The sequence below is a fragment of the Melanostigma gelatinosum genome (genome assembly GCF_949748355.1).
Source record: "Melanostigma gelatinosum genome assembly, chromosome: 19".
NCBI classification, from domain to species: domain Eukaryota; kingdom Metazoa; phylum Chordata; class Actinopteri; order Perciformes; family Zoarcidae; genus Melanostigma; species Melanostigma gelatinosum.
The window spans coordinates 5,546,354-5,570,959 of NC_136652.1; the positions used below are offsets into that span (position 1 = coordinate 5,546,354).

At 43.1% G+C, this 24,606-nt stretch overlaps 2 protein-coding genes across 3 annotated transcripts in view; both read left to right on the forward strand.

Annotated features, from left to right (window-relative positions):
- The window catches only part of katna1 (katanin p60 (ATPase containing) subunit A 1), a 33,956-nt gene that overhangs the window by 5,204 nt on the left and 4,146 nt on the right, over nucleotides 1-24,606 (forward strand). Inside the window, exons 1-5 of one of the 2 annotated variants that reach the window (XM_079291305.1) lie at nucleotides 18,788-18,895; nucleotides 20,011-20,176; nucleotides 20,706-20,845; nucleotides 21,347-21,533; nucleotides 21,718-21,833. In XM_079291305.1, the coding sequence (XP_079147431.1) occupies nucleotides 20,015-20,176; nucleotides 20,706-20,845; nucleotides 21,347-21,533; nucleotides 21,718-21,833 (605 nt within the window). In that variant the 5' untranslated portion in view covers nucleotides 18,788-18,895; nucleotides 20,011-20,014. Of the gene's footprint in view, nucleotides 1-18,787; nucleotides 18,896-20,010; nucleotides 20,177-20,705; nucleotides 20,846-21,346; nucleotides 21,534-21,717; nucleotides 21,834-24,606 lie in introns of those variants that run through there. The other variant, XM_079291304.1, reaches the window with a different exon arrangement.
- LOC306793179 (uncharacterized protein) lies at nucleotides 2,370-5,895 on the forward strand (the record flags this gene model as incomplete). The annotated part of the gene is made up of 3 exons (XM_079290665.1): nucleotides 2,370-2,563; nucleotides 2,777-3,255; nucleotides 5,735-5,895. 3 exons carry the CDS (start codon nucleotides 2,370-2,372, stop codon nucleotides 5,893-5,895), a joined length of 834 nt encoding a protein of 277 aa, XP_079146791.1.

Genomic DNA, 24,606 nt, shown 5'->3' on the forward strand with positions numbered 1-24,606 from the left:
GCGCTGTTAGGATCCACTGGCAGACTTGAGAAAAAGCTGCTCTTCTCATGCAGCGTGTCTACGTTGCTCATAGCTCTGAATAGCATTTACGGCTAACTGGCTTGGCCAGTTGCTGCTAGCACAACAGCTATTCAGAGCTATGAGCAACAACAGTTATTGCCTCATTGCTTTTCGTTTGGTAGCCGTGAGAGACCTTAGTCTGTAATGCAAGTATGTCTGCATGAAAAGATGTACAAAGATATATTATATATTCGCTAATGCTAATCGCGGTTAGCATTTCCCCATTGGCCGTAATGTTAAAATTAGCTTAGAAGCTAGCGACATGTTATGATGTTCAGAGAAGAAGACAACTTTAGTACTGTTAAAAGCATCTTGCTGTTCAACGGGGACACCTGCGGCTTATAGACCAGTGCGGCTTATCTGTGTACACATTCTTTTTTTGTTTTGAAAATCAGCTGGTGCGGCCTATATGCCGGTGCGCTCTATAGTCCGGAAAGTACGGTAATTCATTATTTTCCACAGACGTTCAGCAGCTGTTAGTGGTTAAAGAAGAGCAGCAGGAGTGGAGCTCTAGTCTGGACCAGGAGGACCCAGAACCCCCACACGTTGAAGAGGACCAGGAGGACCCAGAGCCCCCACACGTTGAAGAGGACCAGGAGGACCCAGAGCCCCCACACGTTGAAGAGGACCAGGAGGACCCAGAGCCCCCACACGTTGAAGAGGACCAGGAGGACCCAGAGCCCCCACACGTTGAAGAGGACCAGGAGGACCCAGAGCCCCCACACGTTGAAGAGGACCAGGAGGACCCAGAGCCCCCACACGTTGAAGAGGACCAGGAGGACCCAGAGCCCCCACACGTTGAAGAGGACCAGGAGGACCCAGAGCCCCCACACGTTGAAGAGGACCAGGAGGACCCAGAGCCCCCACACGTTGAAGAGGACCAGGAGGACCCAGAGCCCCCACACGTTGAAGAGGACCAGGAGGACCCAGAGCCCCCACACGTTGAAGAGGACCAGGAGGACCCAGAGCCCCCACACGTTGAAGAGGACCAGGAGGACCCAGAGCCCCCACACGTTGAAGAGGACCAGGAGGACCCAGAGCCCCCACACGTTGAAGAGGACCAGGAGGATCCAGAGCCCCCACACATTAAAGGGGAACAGGAGGATCCAGAGCTCCCACACATTAAAGGGGAACAGGAGTACCCAGAGCCCCCACACATTAAAGGGGAACAGGAGTACCCAGAGCCCCCACACATTAAAGGGGAACAGGAGTACCCAGAGCCCCCACACATTAAAGAGGAACAGGAGTACCCAGAGCCCCCACACATTAAAGAGGAACAGGAGTACCCAGAGCCCCCACACATTAAAGAGGAACAGGAGTACCCAGAGCCCCCACACATTAAAGAGGAACAGGAGTACCCAGAGCCCCCACACATTAAAGAGGAACAGGAGTACCCAGAGCCCCCACACATTAAAGAGGAACAGGAGTACCCAGAGTCCCCGCACATTAAAGAGGAACAGGAGGAACTCTGGACCAGTCAGGAGGGAGAGCAGCTTCGAGGTCTGGAGGAGGCTGATATCAAGTTCTCATTCACTCCTGTGAAGAGTGAAGACGATGAAGAGGAAGCTCAGTCCTCACAACTTCATCAAAGTCAAACCGAACAGATGGAAGCAGAAGCTGATGGAGAGGACTGTGGAGGACCAGAACCACGCAGGAACTCGGATCCAGATAGACATCCAGAACCAGATACTAATGAGAAGACTGGAGACTCTTCTGACACTGATGACAGTGGTGATTGGAAGGAGACCAGAAAACCTCAGTCAGGTTTAAACTCTGTGAATAATGATGAAGTTCCTATCAGTGATTCAAGATGTAGTGCTGCTAAGAAACTATTTAGCTGCTCTGAGTGTGAGAAAACATTTGGCAAGAGTCGAAATCTGAAGAAACACATGATGATTCACACAGGAAAGAAATCTTTCAGCTGCTCAGAATGTGGTAAAAGTTTCACTCAAAATGGAAGTCTGAAGAAACACATGAGATTCCACACAGGAGAGAAACGTTTCAGCTGCTCAGTCTGTAATAAATCTTTTGGACGGAATGACACTTTAAAGAAACACATGGTAACTCACACAGGAGAGAAACCTTTCAGCTGCTCAGAATGTGGTAAATGTTTCACTGAATTTGGAAGTCTGAAGACACACATGGTAACTCACACAGGAGAGAAATCTTTCAGCTGCTCTGAATGTGGTAAAAGTTTCACTGTAAATGCAAGTCTGAAGACACACATGATATGTCACACAGGAGAGAAACCTTTCAGCTGCTCAGAATGTGGTAAAAGTTTCACTGTAAATGCAAGTCTGAAGATACACATGAGATGTCACACAGGAGAGAAACCTTTCAGCTGCTCAGAATGTGGTAAAAGTTTCACTCAAAATGGAAGTCTGAAGAAGCACATGAGATTCCACACAGGAGAGAAACGTTTCAGCTGCTCAGTCTGTAATAAATCTTGTCCAGATCGTGCATATTTAGAGAGACACATGCTAACTCACACAGGAGAGAAACCGTTCAGCTGCTCTGAATGTGGTAAAAGTTTCACTGAAAATGGAAGTCTGAAGACACACATGGTAACTCACACAGGAGAGAAATCTTTCAGCTGCTCTGAATGTGGTAAAAGTTTCACTGTAAATGCAAGTCTGAAGACACACATGATATGTCACACAGGAGAGAAACCTTTCAGCTGCTCAGAATGTGGTAAAAGTTTCACTGTAAATGCAAGTCTGAAGATACACATGAGATGTCACACAGGAGAGAAACCTTTCAGCTGCTCAGAATGTGGTAAAAGTTTCACTCAAAATGGAAGTCTGAAGAAGCACATGAGATTCCACACAGGAGAGAAACGTTTCAGCTGCTCAGTCTGTAATAAATCTTGTCCAGATCGTGCATATTTAGAGAGACACATGCTAACTCACACAGGAGAGAAACCGTTCAGCTGCTCTGAATGTGGTAAAAGTTTCACTGAAAATGGAAGTCTGAAGACACACATGAGATCTCACGCAGGAGAGAAACCTTTCAGCTGCTCAGTTTGTAATAAATCTTTTTCAGTGAATGGATATTTAAAGAGACACATGGTAACTCACACAAGAGAGAAACCTTTCAGCTGCTCAGAATGTGGTAAAAGTTTCACTGTAAATGCAAGTCTGAAGAAACACATGAGATGTCACACAGGAGAGAAACCTTTCAGCTGCTCAGAATGTGGTAAAGGTTTCACTGTAAATGCAAGTCTGAAGACACACATGAGATGTCACACAGGAGAGAAACCTTTCAGCTGCTCAGAATGTGGTAAAAGTTTCACTGAAAATGGAAGTCTGAAGACACATGAGATGTCACACAGGAGAGAGGCCAGGCTCCAAATGACGTTAAGGCAGCGTCTTGTGGTTTGAGCATCTGGTTGACTCTTATACAGAGAAGTCTTCCAGGTGCATTATAGTTTATCACCTAATTAGCATATAGGGAACATGGTCCCTGTGGCCTCTAGAAAAAGAGGAAATCCTATCTCAAGGTGTTATTTGTATGTTATGTGAGTTGTCTATTTCTCTTGTTATTTTCCAAATCAATGATTAGTTGTGATCTATTGCTTTCTATCAGCCTAATGGTGCGTTCACACCAAACGCAGTGCGAATTATTCGCGCGACTAGATTACATACAAAGTCTGTGCACAGACGCGATGAGACTGGAGTGATGCAAATTCGCCCCGAACGCGTGAATTGAAATTTTTCAACTTCGGCGAAATATTCGCGTTATGCCCCAGCGCGATAGCCTATCAGCGTTGAGATGTTTCTCCTGTCATCACTGACGTCCTGCCTTTGTTGAATCAGGAAATAAATACTGTAGCCGTCTGTGTTCACCCAGAGCTCTACGATACCTCATATCAATAGAGACCGGACCAAACTACATGTATAAATGTATGTGTGTAAACCATATGGTACAAACAATGAATAGACGCTGCCGTATTTACGTCTAGATGATGTTATTCTGAGTGTTGGTGGAGCTGCTACAATGTTAGCATCGCCTAGCACCGATCCATCCGAGCTCCATTGAGAAGACAAGTACAAATCGGCATCATTACGTAGTTATTTCGGAGTCCCTTTTTGTCGGCCTATTGCCGTTAAATCACAGCCAAATCAGTTTATTTTGTGTTCATACAGCTGTAGTAAACAGCGACGTGTGGCTTGCTAGACACAGTGAATACACTTCGATAAAAATCCACGGAGCTCCTCTAGACAATGTTATGAACCAGACATGGCGGCGTTTAGTTTCCCGGGATATCTGTGACTTCCACAACACATACTAAGCAGAAATATAGGTTATTTTTTCCATGGTTAATGGCGGACAGTTGAACGGCTTTCAGGGCGATAAGCCACGCCCCCTCTCCAGCGCGATTCGCGCAAATGAACACAAATAGTCACCGGCGGCGCGAATGACGCGAATACTCTGCGCGAATCATTCGCGCCGCGTTTGGTGTGAACACGGCATACAAGTGTTATACTTTCAGATATCAATATACTCGATGCATGTAATCCCATATTGCTTAGAGACGTTTCAATTATTGAATTGCTTTAATGTGTGACTTTCTATCATTTATCAAAATGTGATCATACGTGCTTGTAATGTTGACTGTTCTGTTAAAGGTAATGAATTCAGTGAACTTTGGGTTAAACTCACTCTGACATGATTGAATGATAGCCAGCAGAGGAGAAGGATTGTAAATTCAAAAACGAACTATTGTCTTAGTTAGGGGACATCCTGTTCAGTGAGAGCTAGACAGACACCTTCTACAAAGGAGGGGGCTAGCAGAAAAGCATTCAACTTAAGAAGTAGGTATGTCAGAAGGGATAGGACTATTGGAACTGTTTTGTCCAATGATTTAAGAATGTTCTGTTGCCTACCTTATATGGACCCGGAGGTTGCAGAAAGCGCCAACGAGAAGGGTACAAATAGGAGACGACAAAGGATCGAGGCTTCTGGACGCTCTTCTTAGAGCTTTTAGGCTTTGTGAGAACTTGGTACATTTGAGATTTTGTATGATCTATTATTTCACTTTTATTACTCGTTTTTGTAACCTTTTTGTAAAAACCAAATAAAACTGGATTGTATTTTGTGCATTCCAACTAAAGTCCAGTGTTGCTCGTCTCTGGTGGGGCCCTCATAGTCTCCTCAAGGTGAGGGAGCTTTTCCCCTGGGATAGGCTGACAGTAGTACATTTATTAGACATGGGGGCGTGGTTTATCGTCCTGGAAGCCGTTCACCTGGCCGCCATTTCTTTCCGCTGTCAAACGCTGAATGATATTCCTGTTACAAGCTAAGGTTAAGATGGTGTTCAGCATTGGTTACATCCACCTCCCCCTTAATCATTCAGTGTCCCACTGATGAGCTATTTCCCATCCAGATCCCACATCAACCTTCCCCAATTCTTCAGCTAACCCTGAAAAAACCTGTTTCAGCACCGCCTCGCAAGTCTGCTGCAACTGCACCACCCCTACAGGAGCTACTCCTTTCTCCCTTAGATGGCTTACCGCAGACCTCGGCAGCCTGTGCGGGTTAGAATGAACCCCCGCAGTAGCACGCTTGGACCTCCGAAGTGGAGGTGATGGTGAAGGCACAGGTGATGGCAGTGTCTGTGGTGAATGCAGGACATGTCTATTCTCACCTGCACTTACTCTCTCCTTGCCCACAGAGGGGGTAGCCCCTGTTGGACGGGGGGGAGTCAGCCCTTCCAAGTCAACTGCCCTCTCTTTCCCCTTCCCCCTTCACAATGCTCCCTTGTGCCCCCGGTCCATCGGCCCCAATGATCGCAATCAGAGAGTCGTCCGAATCGGACTCTACATCGGGAAGTGAGGACTTAGCCACTCCCTGGACCCCTGGTTCCTGTCCATCCATCTGTATGCTTGGACCACAAATACGCAATTCATTTCCAAATCAATCGGGACAACAGAATACACGGGCAGATCACCCAGCTGAGCTATGATTCGGTGAGGGGTGGGAAGCCACACATCCTGAATCTTATGCCGACCCAAAACCTTACGATTCCTTGCATACACTAATTGGCCTGGCTGTAAAGGATGGTCACCTACAGGCATCTGTGGTGCACTGGGTTAAGAGGTTGTCTGGGAACCGGAAGGTCCACAGTTCGATCCCCGACTGGGACGTGTCACGTGTCAAAGTGTACCTGAGCAATACACTGAACCCCTAACTGCTCCCTGGGCGCCTGTCATTGGCAGCCCACTGCTCCCTATATACAGGGATGGGTCAAATGCAGAGAAAAATTTCCCCCTTATGCTGCGTTCACACCGGTCGCGTTGATTTTTTGACGCACTGCACAATCGCGTCCAACGCGCCACCGGTCGTGTTCACACCAAACGCCGCAAAATCTCGTAGCGCCGGAGAGGGGGCGTGGTTTATCGTCCTGGAAGCCGTTCACCTGGCCGCCATTTCTTTCCGCTGTCAACCGTGAAAGGAATAAGGACAATTGCTGCTTTGTACGTGTTGTGGAAGTCCCTCAAACATCGGAATGCCAAACGCCGTCATGTCTGGTTCATAATATTGTTCAGAGGAGCTCCGTGGATTGTATCGAGCTGTATTCACTGTCTAGCAAGCCACCGGTCGCTGTTTACTACAGCTGTAGGAACACTAAATAAACTGATTTGGCTGTGATTCAACGGCTATAAACCGACAAAAAGGGACTCCGAAATAACTACGTAATGATGCCGATTTGTACTTGTCTTCTCCGACAAAAAGGGACTCCGAAATAACTACGTAATGATACCGATTTGTAGGTTACTGGTCTTCTCAATGGAGCTCTGATGGATCGGTGCTAGGCTATGCTAACATCATAGCAGCTCCACCAGCACTCAATAACGTCACGTAGACGTAAATACGGCAGCGTCTATTCATTGTTTGTACCGTATGGTTTACACACACACACACATGTATACACATAGTTTGGTCCGGTCTCTGTTGATATGAGGTGTCGTAGAGCTCTGGGTGAACACAGACGGCTACAGGATTTATTTCCTGATTCAACAACGGCAGAAAGCCAGTGATGACAGGGGGAGCAACTCAACGCTGATAGGCTATCGCGCCACAGCGTCACGCGATTATGTCGCTGAAGTTGAAAAATTTCAACTCGCGCGTTGGCGATTTTGCGGCGTCCAACGCATCGCAAAATCCGCCATCGCAAAATCGCGGCGCACCAGCCTCATCGCGTCTGTGCATAGACTTTGTATGTAATCTCGACGCGCGTCAAAAAATCAACGCGACAGGTATGAACGCAGCATTAAAGGGATAAAGATAGTATACATTCTATTCTTTTGCGAGCTTCCGCTGCCTGCTCCATGTTCTTTCTAGCCTGAGCACAGGCCTGTAGCTCAGGGCCTGTAGCTCCTCTCGAAGATATTCCATCTTCACCGTTCACGCCATCCACTCCAGCTGACGACCCCGGCTCTTGTAGCTGTGTAGACTTCGTGAGACCCACTGCCTTGGTCTAAAATCTATTGCCTTCGCACCAGTCCTGCCCCTCCAGCATTAGGCCCAACCAAACTGCCACTGCCTAATTGTACCCTACTCACAGCGCCAAACTGTAGCACCCCGTTGCCACAGAGACCCGGTTGGCTAGTGGTATTAAGTTAGTGGTAGTGGTATTAAGTTATCCTGGTTTTCGCATCTCTAAGCAGGCTAAGACAGTCTGGCGTGTAGATTTTGGGAGATGCGTTCATTACTTAGGTCGGAGGTTATTGAACAAGCCATCTACCAGCGCTTCATTCGCACTGGGAGGGGGTAACGGTTACGCAGCTAGGCTGTACACCTTTTCAGCAGCATTTCCTGTACCAACAACCAGGAGAGAGATGCGCCGTTTCCTTGGGATGTCAGGATACTATAGACGGTTCTGCAAAAACTTCTCCTCTGTAGCAGCTCAACTGACTGCTTTAACCAGTCCCGCAAAGCCCTTTGTGTGGTCTAGTGAGTGCAAACAGTCTTTTGAAAGTCTTTTTATGACACTAACTAATATCCTCCTTCATCAGTGGATCTCTGAGGAAGGGAGCTGCACATTAATGCAATAGAGTCTTCTTAGTTTGCGCAGCTGGTTTTAAGGATCACCGTGTGTCTCACTTTACATGCATTTCCGGAACTCCCGTATAACCCCCAGTATATGCGCAAGCGCATTAGACTACCGTATATGACAGGAGCTGCCATTTTTTCTGGGGGAGTGACCAGCTTATCCAGCTACCTTTACTTAGCCTGCGCTGGAGCAGGTTCAAGCTTTTGGATGTGTTGCCATGGTGATTTTGCCGAACTTGCTTCGTGGAACCGAAAAGCCTGATCTACGTCATCTTATCCTGAAAAGTATCCGGCTATCTAAGTTAGACACGTACGTGGCACGGGGCCCAGGTGTGTTGGTCGCTGCCCCCTCTGTATTTGGTTTTGATCGAGTAACATTTAGAGAAGCTAGAGAAGCCTTTTTGTTTGTTTTGTTTCAGAGGTAGTTCGTCAGGCTTAGTTTTGTTACATTGATTTTGATTGTTTGGCACGACCACACATGTGACAGGATAAGAATACTCCACCGCATAAAGGTGGCGATTCCTTGAAGATGTGTAACATGTGAAGCATGTTGCCTACTGTTACTATCTTGTTACCCGGCTTCATACGGTTGTTTTTGCTGTTAAAATGAAGGTTTTGCTGATTTTATGTAATTATTAGGTGCCATTTGTATCACTGCAGGCCGTCCTGCGTCATATGACAATAGATGCATAGATTAGATAAATACAGCATAGATGTTGGCATTCAGCTTCTTCTGTCAATTCTGCTATTTTGCATGTTTAGGGGCAGAATTGCATAAAATACCAGAAGGCAATTGATGTGTTTATGCATTGACTTCCTCAAGTATGTGTTTTCATTTGTTAAATATTATGTTGTCTCTGTACTGTCACTCAGTCCCACACACTTGTTACTTTAACCACCGGGGACCCGTTCCTCGTATGTGGCTAACTGAGATAGCCGGATAAGTTTCAGGATAAGATTACATAAGTCAGGCTTTTCGGTTCCGGTTCGGAAGGAGAGATACTCAGCATCCCTCTCTCCAGCTCTTCATCTTCATCCATCACTGAGATGCAAACAGACGAGAATTAGAACATCATTAAATGAATATCTTCTTGCACTTCTTGTATAATGTAATAAACATTATTTTAACAGTGATGGAGAAAGTCTACACATCTTGTACTTCAGTAAAAAAAATATGTATTAATACCACCACATGGTGTAAATACTCTTTAAGTAAAAGTCCTGCATGCAAATCTTACTTACTCAAAGTCTGACTTAAGTAAAAGTACAAAAAGCATGTGTTCATCACTTTAATGACTTTATACTGCTGGTAGTTTAATCTGTAATAACACATCATTTATTAGTTGAGTATATTTTGTCTGATATCCTTAATCTGCCAAGTAACTAGTAACTAATGCTGTCAAACACACGTGGAGCAGTTAATGTACATAACTATGAACTACATGCATTAATGACGATACGTGACGTGATACAATGGAGATGTGCATGTTTATTTAACGTTAACGTGACTCAAATGAACCACCGGGTCCGGTCACAGCTTGTTGTTCTTTTGTTACTTGTCCGTAAAGTAACAGAGTATATCTTTCGTTCACCATAACCTTAACCGGCCGCTGCTCAGCCTCTGTGTTCACTGACATACGTAGTAAACTGTTGGGAAAAATCGAAATGACTAATTGGTATGCGTTTAAATGATTAAAGAATGTGATATATTTAACAGAAGCTCATCTCCTCTGTAGTGTTTAAGGCCTGTGTCCTTGTGCAAACTTTCACTGACACTAGGTCTTCAGCAAATGTTGAATCTATTAAGAAGCAGTTGATTGCCGAAAGAACACTTCAGCTGTTTGTCCTGAATAAGAATGATAACAAACGTGTAGAAAGCGTCAATACTTACGCAGGGCTGATTTGCGATAGAAAGTGACCTTTCTACTAGAACAAATAGTTAAAGTGTCCAGATACGTAGACGCCTGTGTGACACGCGAAATGTGTGTGTGTTACCCTGTGCAGCCCACTGCATGTTGTTTACTGAGTATAAATATCAGAGACTCGGAGACTCATTGGTGAGAATCATTTACTTTGGGAAATCTGGAATTGGTCCTCCCTTAAGCCATAAGAACTAAGGGAGAGGGTTTATACCTCCCTTAAGCCATAAGAACTAAGGGAGAGGGTTTATACCTCCCTTAAGCCATAAGAACTAAGGGAGAGGGTTTACCGGTAGTCCTCCCTTAAGCTGCAGAACCTAGGGGAGAGGACCTCCCTTAAGCCATTAGAACTAAGGGAGGGGGTTTCCTCTTTTAAGCCATCAGAACTAAAAGAGAGGTCTTCTTTTTTTACTAAAGAGTGCTAAAAAATATGAGTAAACTGAGGGAGAACCGTGAATGATGTTGCTTCTACTTAATCTTCTTTTTACTACAAAAATCAAATAAAAAATAAAAAATATTAGTAAACTAAGGGAGGTCTAAGGATGAATGCTTCTTCTCCTTTTTACTACAAAATAAATAAAAAATAAAGGGGGGGGGAGGATAAGATTTGAGATTCTTCTCACAAAAATTAAAAGATAATAATAATTAAAGATTTTGAGAAAAATGGGGTCAGGGGCTAGCAAAGACAGTGAAGATGAGACTTATAAGGGAGACGTATAAGTACATGAAGATGAAAAATGCGGATAGCATTAAAAATGTAAAGAGATGGAAAGAGCAATATGGCTTCAACGAGAAGTTGACAGTCGCGGGACGCAAACTCTTGGTTGATCAGATAGAGCGAAAAAGCAAGGGAAAGAAAGAAAAGAAGGTTTAACCGAAGCAAAAATGTGGTTATCAGAAGCGCAAGAGCGCAAAAAGGGAACAGAAAAGACAAAGACTGAAACGACTACAATGACAAGAGACAAGACAGAAAACAAGAAAATGACAAAGAATGTGAACATAACGTGACTAATTCTCCTGATTTGTATCCAAGCGTACACCTTTGTGAGGTGGTGTGAGGGAGACGGCCTCCTCCGGATGTTGCCCCACCCTCTGCTTCTCCCCCAGATCTTCCACAGGCAGAGGAGCTTGCTCAGACTTCACGGGCTCCCAACCATCCGAAAACTCCTCTCCTCTCTCTCCCGCCTCCCACTGTCCCGGAGGCTCTCAGACAAAACAAGGAAACAACAACTGAGCTCGCGACGGTGCTGAGAAAAGTCATGCGCGAGACTTTTGGCAGACCGCTCTACGAGCCAGAATCCAACAGAAGGGGCATAACACACGGTAAGCCACCTTTACAAATGTCAGACGAATCAGATTTTACTTCAGCAACAGTACTGAATAACCAAAAAAAAAAAAGAAACCGCTAACAGAATGCTGACACATATGTTATTGACTATGATGATGGTAATAATGAGGTGTCTAAACATGTTTGTTCTAATGTGTATTTCCGAGACAATCAAAGACGTGGAGCCTTCCGCGGACGGAGCGGAGGACGAGGGGAGAGCAGATGGGGAGGAGGGTTCGGAGGAGGGAGCAGAGGTGGACGGAGTGGAGCTTGCTTCGTCTGTGGAAAGAGGGGGCATTGGGCACGCACATGCATGCATCATCAACAAGGTCATACAATGATCAACCTCTTTTTGGATAATAATTGGGCAAATGTTTTTTTACAGCAAAATCAAATGGATGCTAATTGTAAGAAGTCCTATTCTTGTATTGTCCGCAAATGGCACCTAAATGCAAGTACGGCGATTTTTACCTGGTCAATGCTACAAGCAGGCTTTAATGGAGAAATGCAAGTCATGCAAATGCAAAGAAACATGATGTACATAAGAATTTATAACAATACCTTTGTATACGTTGTGGCTGCTTCCACCTGATACTCAAGGGCCAGGACAGTTGTGAAATCTGGCACGGGAGGTAAATATGTGATGACCACACGGCCTTCTATGGACAGCATCCACCTGTTCGCAGACATACATACAATAAACGTATGCTGTACATGATTTTAAAAGTCCAATCGTGCAAAGTGAGCATATTTGTTTAATCACTCTTATTATAAACTGCAAAACTTACAATCCGTGCCTTGCCACCAAGTCAGAGACGCAAACTTTGACGAGTTTCAGCCTGTTTTTTTCTGTAACAATGGCCTGAGTTTGGAGTTTCAGTAGTAGTATCAGCAGTCGTACTAATAGCTGTAGTAGTATTAGTACTGGTTATGAGTACTGGTAGTAGCAGGAATAGCCGTATTAGCAGTTGTGGTATCAGTAATAATAGTAGTGGTAGTAATAGCAGTAGTGGTAGGAATAATATTTATGGTAGCAGTAATAGCAGTAGTAGTAATAGTAGCAACAGCAAAAGTTGTAGTAGTAGTGGTAATACTAGAAATATTAGCAGTAGTAGTAGTTGTCCCAGTATTAGTAAGAGCATTCATTATTTCAACAAAAAAGCCTAATTTTGAGCGAAACGTTTAAATACAGTTAATCCATGAGGCTTTTATTTTGAAAGGGTGGGACTAGGTGGGGGAGGGAGGGGGAGAGGAGATATAATCATCATGTTTGACACATAAACAGAGGTTATTAAATGACAGGCTTCATCACAAGCAGTTCAGTTAGAATTCACTCTCTGGGGGTTTTTGAAGCAAAATTTAACATTGGTCTCTATGGAGCAGAAAGTTGGTTTTCCTCTCAATTAACGGCTTCTGTGTCAAATGTGGAAATCTGTGGGATTCCACAGTCATTTTTCTACGACAAGGACAATATTAGCTACTTTTACATCCAGAAATTATGCATGAAGAGTGAAGATTGTGGACACAGTGGCAAAATACAAATGTTTTTTTCACAAGAATCTCAAACTGCTCTTCACTCTAGCGGTGACATCACGCACTCTAAGCTGCGCAATACACACCCATTATAAAGTCATAAAAGGGCTGAAAAATCATAAAAGTTAAATTGCTGCAGTTCAAAAAGTTTAAAAGATATCAAAAAGCTGAATCATGTTGGCAATAGTTGAGGGTTTTCTCAACATTTGAAAGTTGAAATGGTGTCTGTAGCTGAAAGTATGAGGAAGTTGAAGGATTTGAAAGTTGAAGAAGTTTAAGAGGATTTGTAAATATTCTCCATAGAGATCCCATTCAAAACAAAGTTGCTAAAAGCTTAATAATTCAAAAGGTTTAAAGGTTAGAAATAGAAAAAGTCATAGCAGACATGAGCTGAACATTTTGATAGTTGAACGGTTTCTGTAGCTTAAAAAATTAAGAAGAAGAAGCGTTGCGACGAAACGGGGGACGGAAGAAATAGTGGAATAAAGAAACAGGATAACAATAGTTGGAATGCTTAACAGCATTCCAACAATAAAGAAACAGGATAACAATAGTTGGAATGCTTAACAGCATTCCAACAATAAAGAAACAGGATAACAATAGTTGGAATGCTTAACAGCATTCCAACAATAAAGAAACAGGATAACAATAGTTGGAATGCTTAACAGCATTCCAACAATAATAGGAGCAACACAGGCATACAGTATTCCGGGGAGGGACATTTCAGACACCATCAATACAATCAGGGATACAGTAAGCAGTTTAAATAGTGAGGGAGGGATCATGGTAGACCTGGAGAAAGCTTTTGATAGAGTGGGCGGTGCTGGAGCGTTATGGGTTTGGTCCAATATTTATAAAAATAATTAAAATGATGTATCGTAGTGCAAAAAGTAGAGTAAAATGTAATGGTCTACTAACCAATAGTTTTGAGCTTGGAAGATCAGTGAGACAGGGTTGCCCACTATCGGCGCTGCTATACAGCCTGGTGGCTTATGCCATAAATAATGATAACGAAATAAGAGGAATTTTAACACCGGCAGGAAACCAAATTAAAATTGTGCAATTTGCAGATGATATAAACATTTTTGGCAAAACAAGTAGCTGTAAGTAGAGTATTAGAACATATATAAAGAAATATGGAAAAGCCTCATGTGCAAAAATGAATGGGAACAAATCAGAGCTAATGGTCTTCAGTCCCTGTGATGTCCCAAATGATATGTGGGGTTTCCAAAAAATGGAGGAAGAAAGGAAAATCGTGGGAATATTAGGAAAAAATGAAAAGAGTGCAACGGACAAAACTTGGAAGGTTTTGGGGAAAATAAAAACTATACTAAATTTATGGTATCCAAGAGGCCTCACTTTGAAAGGAAAGGTAATTGTAGTTAATGCCCTGATACTGTCCAAAATTAACCACATTTTGGGGTCTTGTGAGTTGCCTTCTTGGGCACTAAAATTGCTCAATGAAGCAATACTTTCTTCTGGAAAGGAAAGGGAAATTTGATTGCTCGCAAGACTAATAGCTAGTAAAAGGGAGGGGAGCTTTGATTGACATCAGTGTAAAAAGAGATGCACTAAGGATAAAATGAATAGGAAGATTTCTCAATACAAAACGGCAGCTGCCCTGGAGGGATTTCCTGACAGGCCTTCTGGCAAAGTATGGAGAGTGTGTATAATTTATGTGCCCTCTCCCCGGGACATGTAAGGGTGCGCCTGACAGAGTTCTACAGGGAAGTGCTGGAGGCTTGGGACAAAATGATGCCCCACCTCAGACCTGACGTTAAAGGAAAGGAGCATGCGCTGAACTTACCTTTCCTATCAAACCCCGCTTTTGTTGGGGGGGGAGGCCGATTACAAGTTGTCACCTAATTCAGGCAGGGTTAACGGCTGTAGGGAGTGTGTGTGGAATGAATGGTATGTTTGAATTCGAAAAAGTAAGAGGAAAACTCAAGAAAATAGGATGTAAATATGAAACAGAAAGAATAAAAGAGATAAGGGGAATATTCGATGAATGCATGAGACAAGAATGGAAGGAAAGAATGGATGAGGTTGTGGTGCAGGACAGTGCTGTGGGTTTTCTCCTGTGCTTTGAAGGTAAACAAAAAACATGAAACAAATAAAAACAAAAACTTTCCACAGTATCCTATTTAAAAAACATATAAACCAATAGCAGAAAAAGCATGGGAAAAAAATCTTCCCTGAAAATCAGTCTAGTAAAATATGGTCAAACATAGAATTCAAACTCATCCCTCCTGCCTTTACAGTTCAGAGTTTAAGATAAGGCACAGGAAAGTATTCACGAGCATTGTCCTGCACCAGATACACAAAGTCAAATTCACTAGAATGTGTGCTGTGTGTGAACAGGAGGAGGATTTTGAGCACCTTATCTTGTATTGTACTGCACTCAGAGCCTTTAGGACATACATAAAAGAGCTAATAACAACAGGTTGTGGAATAAAGGATATGAAGGGAACATTGTGGGACTGGACCTGGTGGTTTGGATTGCCAAGAAAGGTTGAAGGCCGGAGGACGGATATTCCCATTGCATGCCTGGCCTTTGCCAGAAGGGCAGTGCTGTTGAAAAGGAACTTTGCCCTTTTTGAGGGAAAAACAATGGACAGCAAAATACTGTTCACAAACAGTATAAAAGCATATTGGAGAACTATTTACGCTTCCAAAAAAGACTTTAATGATTTGGATGGATGGATGGATTGAAAAAATAATTTGTTCTTTGAGGACAATGAAAATGATCGAGTTTTTCGTTTCTAAATGGGTTTTTTTGCTTTTCTTCATTTGGATGTATTTTTTGTGAAAACCCTCTGACCGTAGGGTGGTTTTTTTCTTTCCCTGTCTGTTACAGTTTTTTTGGTGTAATTCTTGGGTTGGTTGTTTGTTTCTTTTGTGTTTATTAGTTTTCCCGGTAAAATGGAAATAATATGGAAATAGTTTTTGTGTAAATAACGAGAAAAATTGATTTGTTTCAAAAACGGAGTATTTTTGATAATACAAGATAAAAAATGAATCACAAAAGTTCCTGAAGAAAAACAATTATACAGAAAGCAAAATGTAACCTTCGCTCATAAATTAAAGGAATGTGTTTAGGTCATACAAATATATTAGCAAAATGAGAAATTATGATTTGCAATCAAAACTAAAGATATGGCTCGAACATTCCAGCCCCTAATTGCTTCGAATACAGCAATTATATCAATTGATAAATAGAGTCAATATTCAAAACACAAATATATTCCATTTTTTTTTTTTTTCCTTTTTTTCCTTCTTGTCATCAGAGTCCATAGATGGATAAAGTTAATCTTCAAGTTCATATAACTTTTCGAAACTACTGTCCAGCACCAGCTACTCTCCAGCTTCAAGGAGCAGACAGAGTTTGCTGATAGGTCTCTGTATAGAACTTGTTCTGGTTTTAACTAGGACACTGGACTAGTCCTTTACTTCCTTGCATGGTCTTTAGAATCCGCCCTAGCACCCAGGAGTTTCAAGATGGCTCTTTTCTGCAATGTTTTCCCTTTTCCAGGAGGGAAATTTCCAGTGCAAAGTGTTGCAGTTGCTCAAATGCATATATGGCCTTTTCAGAATTTTCTATATCTTTCACCGTCATATCTGCACTGAATGGCACCTTTAGTTTCATGGCACGTTCCTTCAGTGATTTATCATTACTCAGCAGCAATCCAGTATTAGTCTTCTTTCTTCTTTGAGTGATCTCCAAGACCAATCTTTTCAACTTCAGTATCCAAGCTCCAGCTTTTTTCAGGCTGTTCCAGTTTGAGTCGTACTCAATCAGCTTACTGGTGGGACTTTTTCCCTCAATGCGCGTTGTGTCCACGATCACATCCCTTTTCACTTCGGGAACCTCCGACAAAAGATAACTTTGTGACATTTTGTCTGGGTCCTTAGGCCACTGAGATTCCACCGACTCATATTCTCTCTCTGGGAAATCGTGGTGGTTCTGATTTAGAAGGGTTTCCAGTTCAATTGAAATGCAGTTTACTGATGCCACAGGCTTTCCAAAGTTATCCACAGCTGAAGACGAGTTGAGTGGTCCATTGACCACCCATCCAAAGAGCGTTCTTACAGCGTAGGGACCATTGCCTTGGCTATTTATGATTTGCCAGGGCTCCATTTCCTTTGGGACATCTACTCCAATTAGGAGTTCCACTTCCGCATCAACTTCTTGCAGCTTTATCTCCTTCAAGTAAGGCCACCTGCCGAGGTCATTTTGAGAGATAATGTTTTCTTTTGTCACTGGTATCTTTGTTTGAGTGCATGTTCTTTGAAGCTCAATAAAGTTATTCCCATCCAAATCACCCACTTGTAGTCCATTTATTTCAAAACTACTTGATGAGACTTGATGACTACAAAATGATGAGATTGAAAGTCAAAATGACGAGATTTAAACAGTTAGAAGCAGCTCTTTGGCTGGTTACTGTACATTTAACATGGAAATGTATTGTGAGTACATTGAAGACTACTTTAAACTGTGAATGCAGAGAGTTATTTAACAATATGTTTCGAGTAGTGACATTTACAACCGGCCCTTTGTGGGCGACCATGATGCTGATGTGGCCCGGAGTGAAAATGAGTTTGAGACCCCTGGTTTAGACTGAGTCTAGTTCGTGATTTGCTTCATCGTTCCCAAGTTGGGCGGAAGAAGAAGCGAAATGCTTCCATACACCGGTTGGAATGTATCCATTTACGGCTGCTCCGCTCCTATTTAGCCTAGCTTAGAACATAAACAAGACGCACGTGTATTACGTCTGTTGTGTTCAGGGACAGCGGTAAGGAAGGGACAGCCGGGTGTCACAGAATCATCACGTGAGAATTGAGTCTTAAATTTGCGACTATTACGTTTTCTGCATCAAGTCATCGTTCAAGAGAATTGCGATGTAACTAAGAAATTATTAATTTGTTTCTACTCCTACTGTGTACCAAACCAATCACTGACAACTCTGTTGTGTGTGTGTGTGTGTGTGTGTGTGTGTGTTGTGGTCCACTTGTTTAAGTGAGTTTAGCACCATCTACTGGTCATGAAAAGAAAATGATTAGTCAATATATATATGGTGATTTCATCAATTTGCTCATCTCTAATACTTACAACTTGGTTAGATAAACACTAAAATCACATAAAGCTACTTGTTACTTGCTACATTACATTCCTTACGATAGTTCTTCTGTTCAACAGAACCACAAAAAGATGGGTCTCTGACAGTGAAAGTGACAAGGAGCAGCTTAAGAAACATGCAAGGAATTTGCGTCCTTGTGGTATGCTAAGAAAAATATTTGAGATTTTTTTCAAACAATAAGAAATAGTTGAGATAAGTGTATGATAAGATAGAACAATAAGCTGAAATAGGTACAAGATAGGGTGTAATAACGGTAAAGTAACAGAGTAGGTACTCTGGAGTGCAATAAAATAACTGTACAGATATGGATATTTACAAAGAGCTTTAGATAAAAAATAAATCCATGTTTAAATGTGCCGATAGAGTATAGAATGTAGCAGCTAAAAATATATATGGGGCTGGCTACATGTTGCAGTATAGTACGTGTGGGTGTTGTGTCTACACACAAGTGTTTATATAGTGTGTGTTGTGTCAACTGTATGAGCAGAGTGTCACTGTTGGGTTGTTTTTGTGGCGTAAGATTTTGGTCTTGATAGCCCTCAACATCTCACCAGAGGGGACTGTGCTTCAACTTCTTTAACGTTACTCCTGTCCTGCAATTTATTATCGATTTGTCATGATGTTATCTAACATTTGAAAGTAACTCGGTTTTATTTTGAAGTTCATGAGCGGAAGTGCAAACCTTGACTGCCCTGGTTGGTTTTAATGCGTGCAGAACGTGCGCTGATCACTTCCGTGATGTTCCGTGGTGGAACTACAAACGTCGACAGGTCGTTTAGCTGCGTGTCGGTTGGTTGTCTTCATTTACGTGGACTCACTTTGACCTCCTGCCACTGCGAGGACTGCGTGTGTACATCTGAAAAGTTGAGTATAAACCCACTACAAACCAGTTTGTGTACGATTTCTGGCTCGTAACAATCCCCGGCGATGGATATGGACACGTCAAGTTTTGAAAATACAAACGAGAGAAGGGAAACCGACCAACCAACCGAGGCTTGCAATTCAAAGTGAAGGCTGTTGCTTGTAACGTTAACAGATAACTGAACTAATCGGTTGTAGTTAACGTCAAGTCATTTTGCCCGACAGCTATTATGTGTTCCTGCAACGTAAACGGATCACTTATCTGAACTGCTAACTTCTTGGACGTCAGACTTTCGTGTCACGTTTTTCCACACAAACAGTTGTGTTTCTGTTGGGCGTAACGTTAGCTCCTGTGCGGCTAATCCATACAGCAAGTATTAAACAGAGGCACAAAAGCCATCCTGTTGGTTTGTATTTCACTGAATGCGGTGGAAAATCCCGTAAAACTACATAAGTTAGCTGGTAAATATTGCATCACGTTTATCCGGATAACACTGCGAGTTTTGATGTGCTTTTCTTTGGCTGGAGAGTAATTAGTTACAAATGATCTCTATTTAGAATCAGATGATACTAGATATAGATAACATACGTTATTGTCGTTCATTTTAAAACAATACACCCTCGCATTTTCATTAACAAAACCAAAGAGTTTTATGTTGACAGTGTTAAAAACACTATGTTTAATGTCCTATCTGGCCGGTGAGATTCCGCTTCATGAGATCAGTGTCGCTCCAATATTGATCTGGTGTCTTAAAGCAATACTGACATGCTCATGTGTGCATTTAAAGTGTTATTGGCCACTTTTATCATTCTTCCTGCCCATGCAGGCCTCAAAGTGATCCCTTTCTGGGGTGATTTCTGTAGTGATTTGGGGACAAAATCTCTGCCTGATCACATTAGCGCTATGTTGGCTTTATGAGACGGCATCATGCTGGTTCAGTTTATTAGTCTTGTCGGACTTTTTCAGAATGAACCCAGAATTTCTCAGCTATTTGTATGAAACACCCTCTGTTTCCTGATGTGACCATAAAAATACAATAAAATGTTTGCCAATATCTTGCCAATGTTGCAGCTGCAATAACCTTTGTGCATCTATTTGCTGTCTGTCCTCCCGCAGCACCATGAGTCTTCGAGAGATCAACGAGAACGTGAAGCTGGCCCGCGAATACGCCTTGCTGGGCAACTACAGCTCGGCCAGCGTTCTTTACCACGGCTTGCTGGAACAAATCAAGAAGTACGTGTACACTGTGCGGGACAGCAGTTTTCAGCAGAGATGGCAGCAGGTAAATACAACGTAAAAATAACGCATCAGACAAAACTTGAGAGCACGTGTTGATTGCCAGATGGCGCCGCGGATGGCAGCCTCCAGAGTCTATGCAAACCCTTCACACCCTGGACTCAACACTCGAACACTGTACGCCAACACAACCAGACACTAGAACAGTTTCCTCCCGCAGGCCGTCGGTCTGATTCACAGTACATCACTCATACACTGTCAATAACCTTCCAACACCAAAATATCAACTGCTGCAATTATAGATTATCATTTTTAAAATGCAGAGTTAGTTTTTTTTAAATATGTACACGTCATCTGTCAGTTTCAATATAAATCGTACACACTGTGTGAACAATATATGTGTATATCTTAACATGTACATGCTGTACGTAATCATTCAGTCCATATACATAGACTTAAGAGTCATATTCCTTGTATGAGCATCCATGCTTGGCCAATCAATTACATTCTGACTTAACAGATATAAAAAAAGATCCGTCCTTTTTTTGATGTGCAATCTTGTGTTTGCTTCTCAGCTGTGGCAGGAAATCAGCGAAGAGAATCGACAAGTTCAGGACATAATGTCGACTCTGGAGAACTTTCAACTGCACACGACGCCCGCTAAACCCAGTATCCACGACGATTGCGAAATCAGGCCTGTGCCCGTGGAGCAGCGGTATTGATTCGTTTTTTTTTTAAGCTTTCTCATTCTTTGCCGAAGTCTGTTTTCTTTCTTGACTGTGCAGGGCTACTTAACCGTTCACCTTTGTGATCGGGGGTTGAGTAAGCTGTTTGTCTGTTAACAATAGCTCTGATGTAGTCATATGATTGAGATTAGTGAATGTGAGTCCCTGATGTGAGCTTGTTTTGTTCCTGCTCTGCCCCCTACAAAGGTGGCCTGTAAACCTCATGAAGCCTCTTTGTTCTTCTTTTCTTTTCCTTTTTTTCTGCTTCAAACATGTTTTTATTATTTTGGATTTTAGACCGACACTGCTTTTTATTGCCTTGGTCTTTCTCGTGTTTTTTAGCCTTAGTCCAGTCCAAAGCTAATTACATCACGTATAAGTGCCATGAATAAAATAAAAATTAAAGACATAGTATGAATCATAATAATTGTTTGGAATGAACGGGAAATTGACTTGAAGTGCTGATGGTTGTCGGCTTCTCTTTTCCGCAGACATTCTCCTTGTCCCGTCAGGCGGCCAGCCAACCCCTATAAAGACAGCAAACCTCCCAACAACAGGCTGAGCGTGGCAGTGAGGGCCCAGCAGAGGAACTCGCCCCGTGGGGCCAACGGGGACAGAGGCAAACCGTCCAAAGGCAAAGAGAAGAAGGAGACCCCTGGCAAAGTAAAGGATGACAAGGTGAGCAACGTGACGGTGGATTCGACACACCACCTTCGCCCTCATCATATTACATAACATACATTTAGGAACATCTATTTGCATTGTTGATTAAACAGTCTGCTTCCCTACAGCCATGCCTAGCCTGTAATTCCAGTTTTTTGTCTGGAAGAGTAATCATGTTTTGTGTTTTTCTGCCTTCCAGAACAAAGCAGATGTCCAGGAGAAAGAAGTGAAGAAGTTTGACGGCGCAGGATGTGATAAAGACCTCGTGGAAGCTTTGGAGAGAGATATTATATCTCAGAATCCAAATGTCAAATGGTACGTGTTCATTAGAGTTGTGGGTGTAATATTTGGGTAACGTACTTGTTTTCTGTCTTAGCAGTTAACTCCTGCTTCCAGTCTTTGTAAGCCAGGCTAAATATGTCCCAGCTGTGCCTCTGTACTGGCCGCTGAGAGACGATGAAATCATTTTAGTCTTCTTATGTGTGAGAGCAAACAAAGCAATTTCCAAAGATGGTGGATCCTTTTATCGTTTGTTTTATTTCTTTTTTTCAAGAAAAAAAAATAAGATTCATACCTTTTTTAAGAAATATTTTTTATTATGTATAACCACTTAATACGAAGCTACCTTAAACTGAACCAACGCCTACAAGTGATCTTGGGAAAAGACACAAAGCTAAAAATGTCCTGCCACATCTGTAACAAATTTAACAAATGTCACTGGCTGAGCACTTGAACGTTGTTTTGAAATTGGAATTGCAAATTCAAGAACTGCAATTTTTTAATTCTGAGAGCTGCAAGTTCAATTAGACTTTACTTTGTAATTATTGATACCGGAAGCTGATGGAGATGAAAGTAATAGTAAGCAGCTGTTGCTTTTTGAGCTTACAATGACATCTGTCAAAATTCACTCGACTAGCTAATTAACATTAACTCCACCCTGCATCATTTTGCAAAACAATGTAGCATCAGCTGGTCGCATCATGTTTGGAAATTATCAAATAAATGACCATTGGAGGATATTGAACAAAAGTCAGAATCTTCTTTAAGCTCATTATACCATCATTTCAAACATGAATTATTACCGCAAGTCGTTGTACCGCGTCAGTCTCTCCGTTTTGTTTACATCTGCTTCCCCATGAGTGCGTTGCTCCCTCTGGTACGATATCCTGTAGTGTGTGCGTGTTTGAGATTAGAGAGAGGGACATCTGTGACGTTTCTCCTGCATGTGTGTGATGTTGATTTCAGCATCAGTTAAGATTTCAAAACTCAGCAGGCTTTACAAATCGCAGTTCGATATTTTCCTCAAATCGTCCAGCGTTTCATCGTCTCTACTCGTAATATAGAGTAAGGACTGCTGTTTGGACAGCTGTTTGGATTTCACTGTCCTTTCATGGCTGACAGAAAAGCACATCGTTACGTTAAACACAAACGTAACAAGAACCGTAGTTGTGTTGTTCATCGAGCAGCTTGGTTGGGGTGGTAGTTGTTGTGTTGTTCATCGAGCAGCTTGGTTGGGGTGGTAGTGGTTGTGTTGTTCATCGAGCAGCTTGGTTGGGGTGGTAGTTGTGGTGTTCATCGAGCAGCTTGGTTGGGCTGGTAGTAGTTGTGTTCATCGAGCAGCTTGGTTGGGGTGGTAGTTGTTGTGTTGTTCATCGAGCAGCTTGGTTGGGCTGGTAGTAGTTGTGTTCATCGAGCAGCTTGGTTGGGGTGGTAGTTGTTGTGTTGTTCATCGAGCAGCTTGGTTGGGGTGGTAGTTGTTGTGGTGTTCATTGAGCAGCTTGGTTGGGGTGGTAGTTGTGTTGTTCATCGAGCAGCTTGGTTGGGGTGGTAGTTGTTGTGTTGTTCATCGAGCAGCTTGGTTGGGGTGGTAGTTGTTGTGTTGTTCATCGAGCAGCTTGGTTGGGGTGGTAGTTGTTGTGTTGTTCATCGAGCAGCTTGGTTGGGGTGGTAGTTGTTGTGTTGTTCATCGAGCAGCTTGGTTGGGGTGGTAGTTGTTGTAGTGTTCATTGAGCTGCTTGGTTGGGGTGGTAGTTGTTGTGTTGTTCATCGAGCAGCTTGGTTGGGGTGGTAGTTGTTGTAGTGTTCATTGAGCTGCTTGGTTGGGGTGGTAGTTGTTGTGTTGTTCATCGAGCAGCTTGGTTGGGGTGGTAGTTGTGTTGTTCATCGAGCAGCTTGGTTGGGGTGGTAGTTGTTGTGTTGTTCATCGAGCAGCTTGGTTGGGGTGGTAGTTGTGTTGTTCATCGAGCAGCTTGGTTGGGGTGGTAGTTGTTGTGTTGTTCATTGAGCAGCTTGGTTGGGGTGGTAGTTGTTGTGTTGTTCATTGAGCAGCTTGGTTGGGGTGGTAGTTGTGGTGTTCATTGAGCAGCTTGGTTGGGGTGGTAGTTGTGTTGTTCATTGAGCTGCTTGGTTGGGGTGGTAGTTGTTGTGGTGTTCATTGAGCAGCTTGGTTGGGGTGGTAGTTGTGTTGTTCATTGAGCAGCTTAGTTGGGGTGGTAGTTGTGGTGTTCATCGAGCAGCTTGGTTGGGGTGGTAGTTGTTGTGTTGTTCATCGAGCAGCTTGGTTGGGGTGGTAGTTGTGTTGTTCATCGAGCAGCTTGGTTGGGGTGGTAGTTGTTGTGTTGTTCATTGAGCAGCTTGGTTGGGGTGGTAGTTGTGGTGTTCATTGAGCAGCTTGGTTGGGGTGGTAGTTGTGTTGTTCATTGAGCTGCTTGGTTGGGGTGGTAGTTGTTGTGGTGTTCATTGAGCAGCTTGGTTGGGGTGGTAGTTGTGTTGTTCATTGAGCAGCTTAGTTGGGGTGGTAGTTGTGGTGTTCATCGAGCAGCTTGGTTGGGGTGGTAGTTGTTGTGTTGTTCATCGAGCAGCTTGGTTGCGGTGGTAGTTGTGTTGTTCATCGAGCAGCTTGGTTGGGGTGGTAGTTGTGTTGTTCATCGAGCAGCTTGGTTGGGGTGGTAGTTGTGTTGTTCATCGAGCAGCTTGGTTGGGGTGGTAGTTGTGTTGTTCATCGAGCAGCTTGGTTGGGGTGGTAGTTGTGTTGTTCATTGAGCAGCTTGGTTGGGGTGGTAGTTGTGTTGTTCATTGAGCTGCTTGG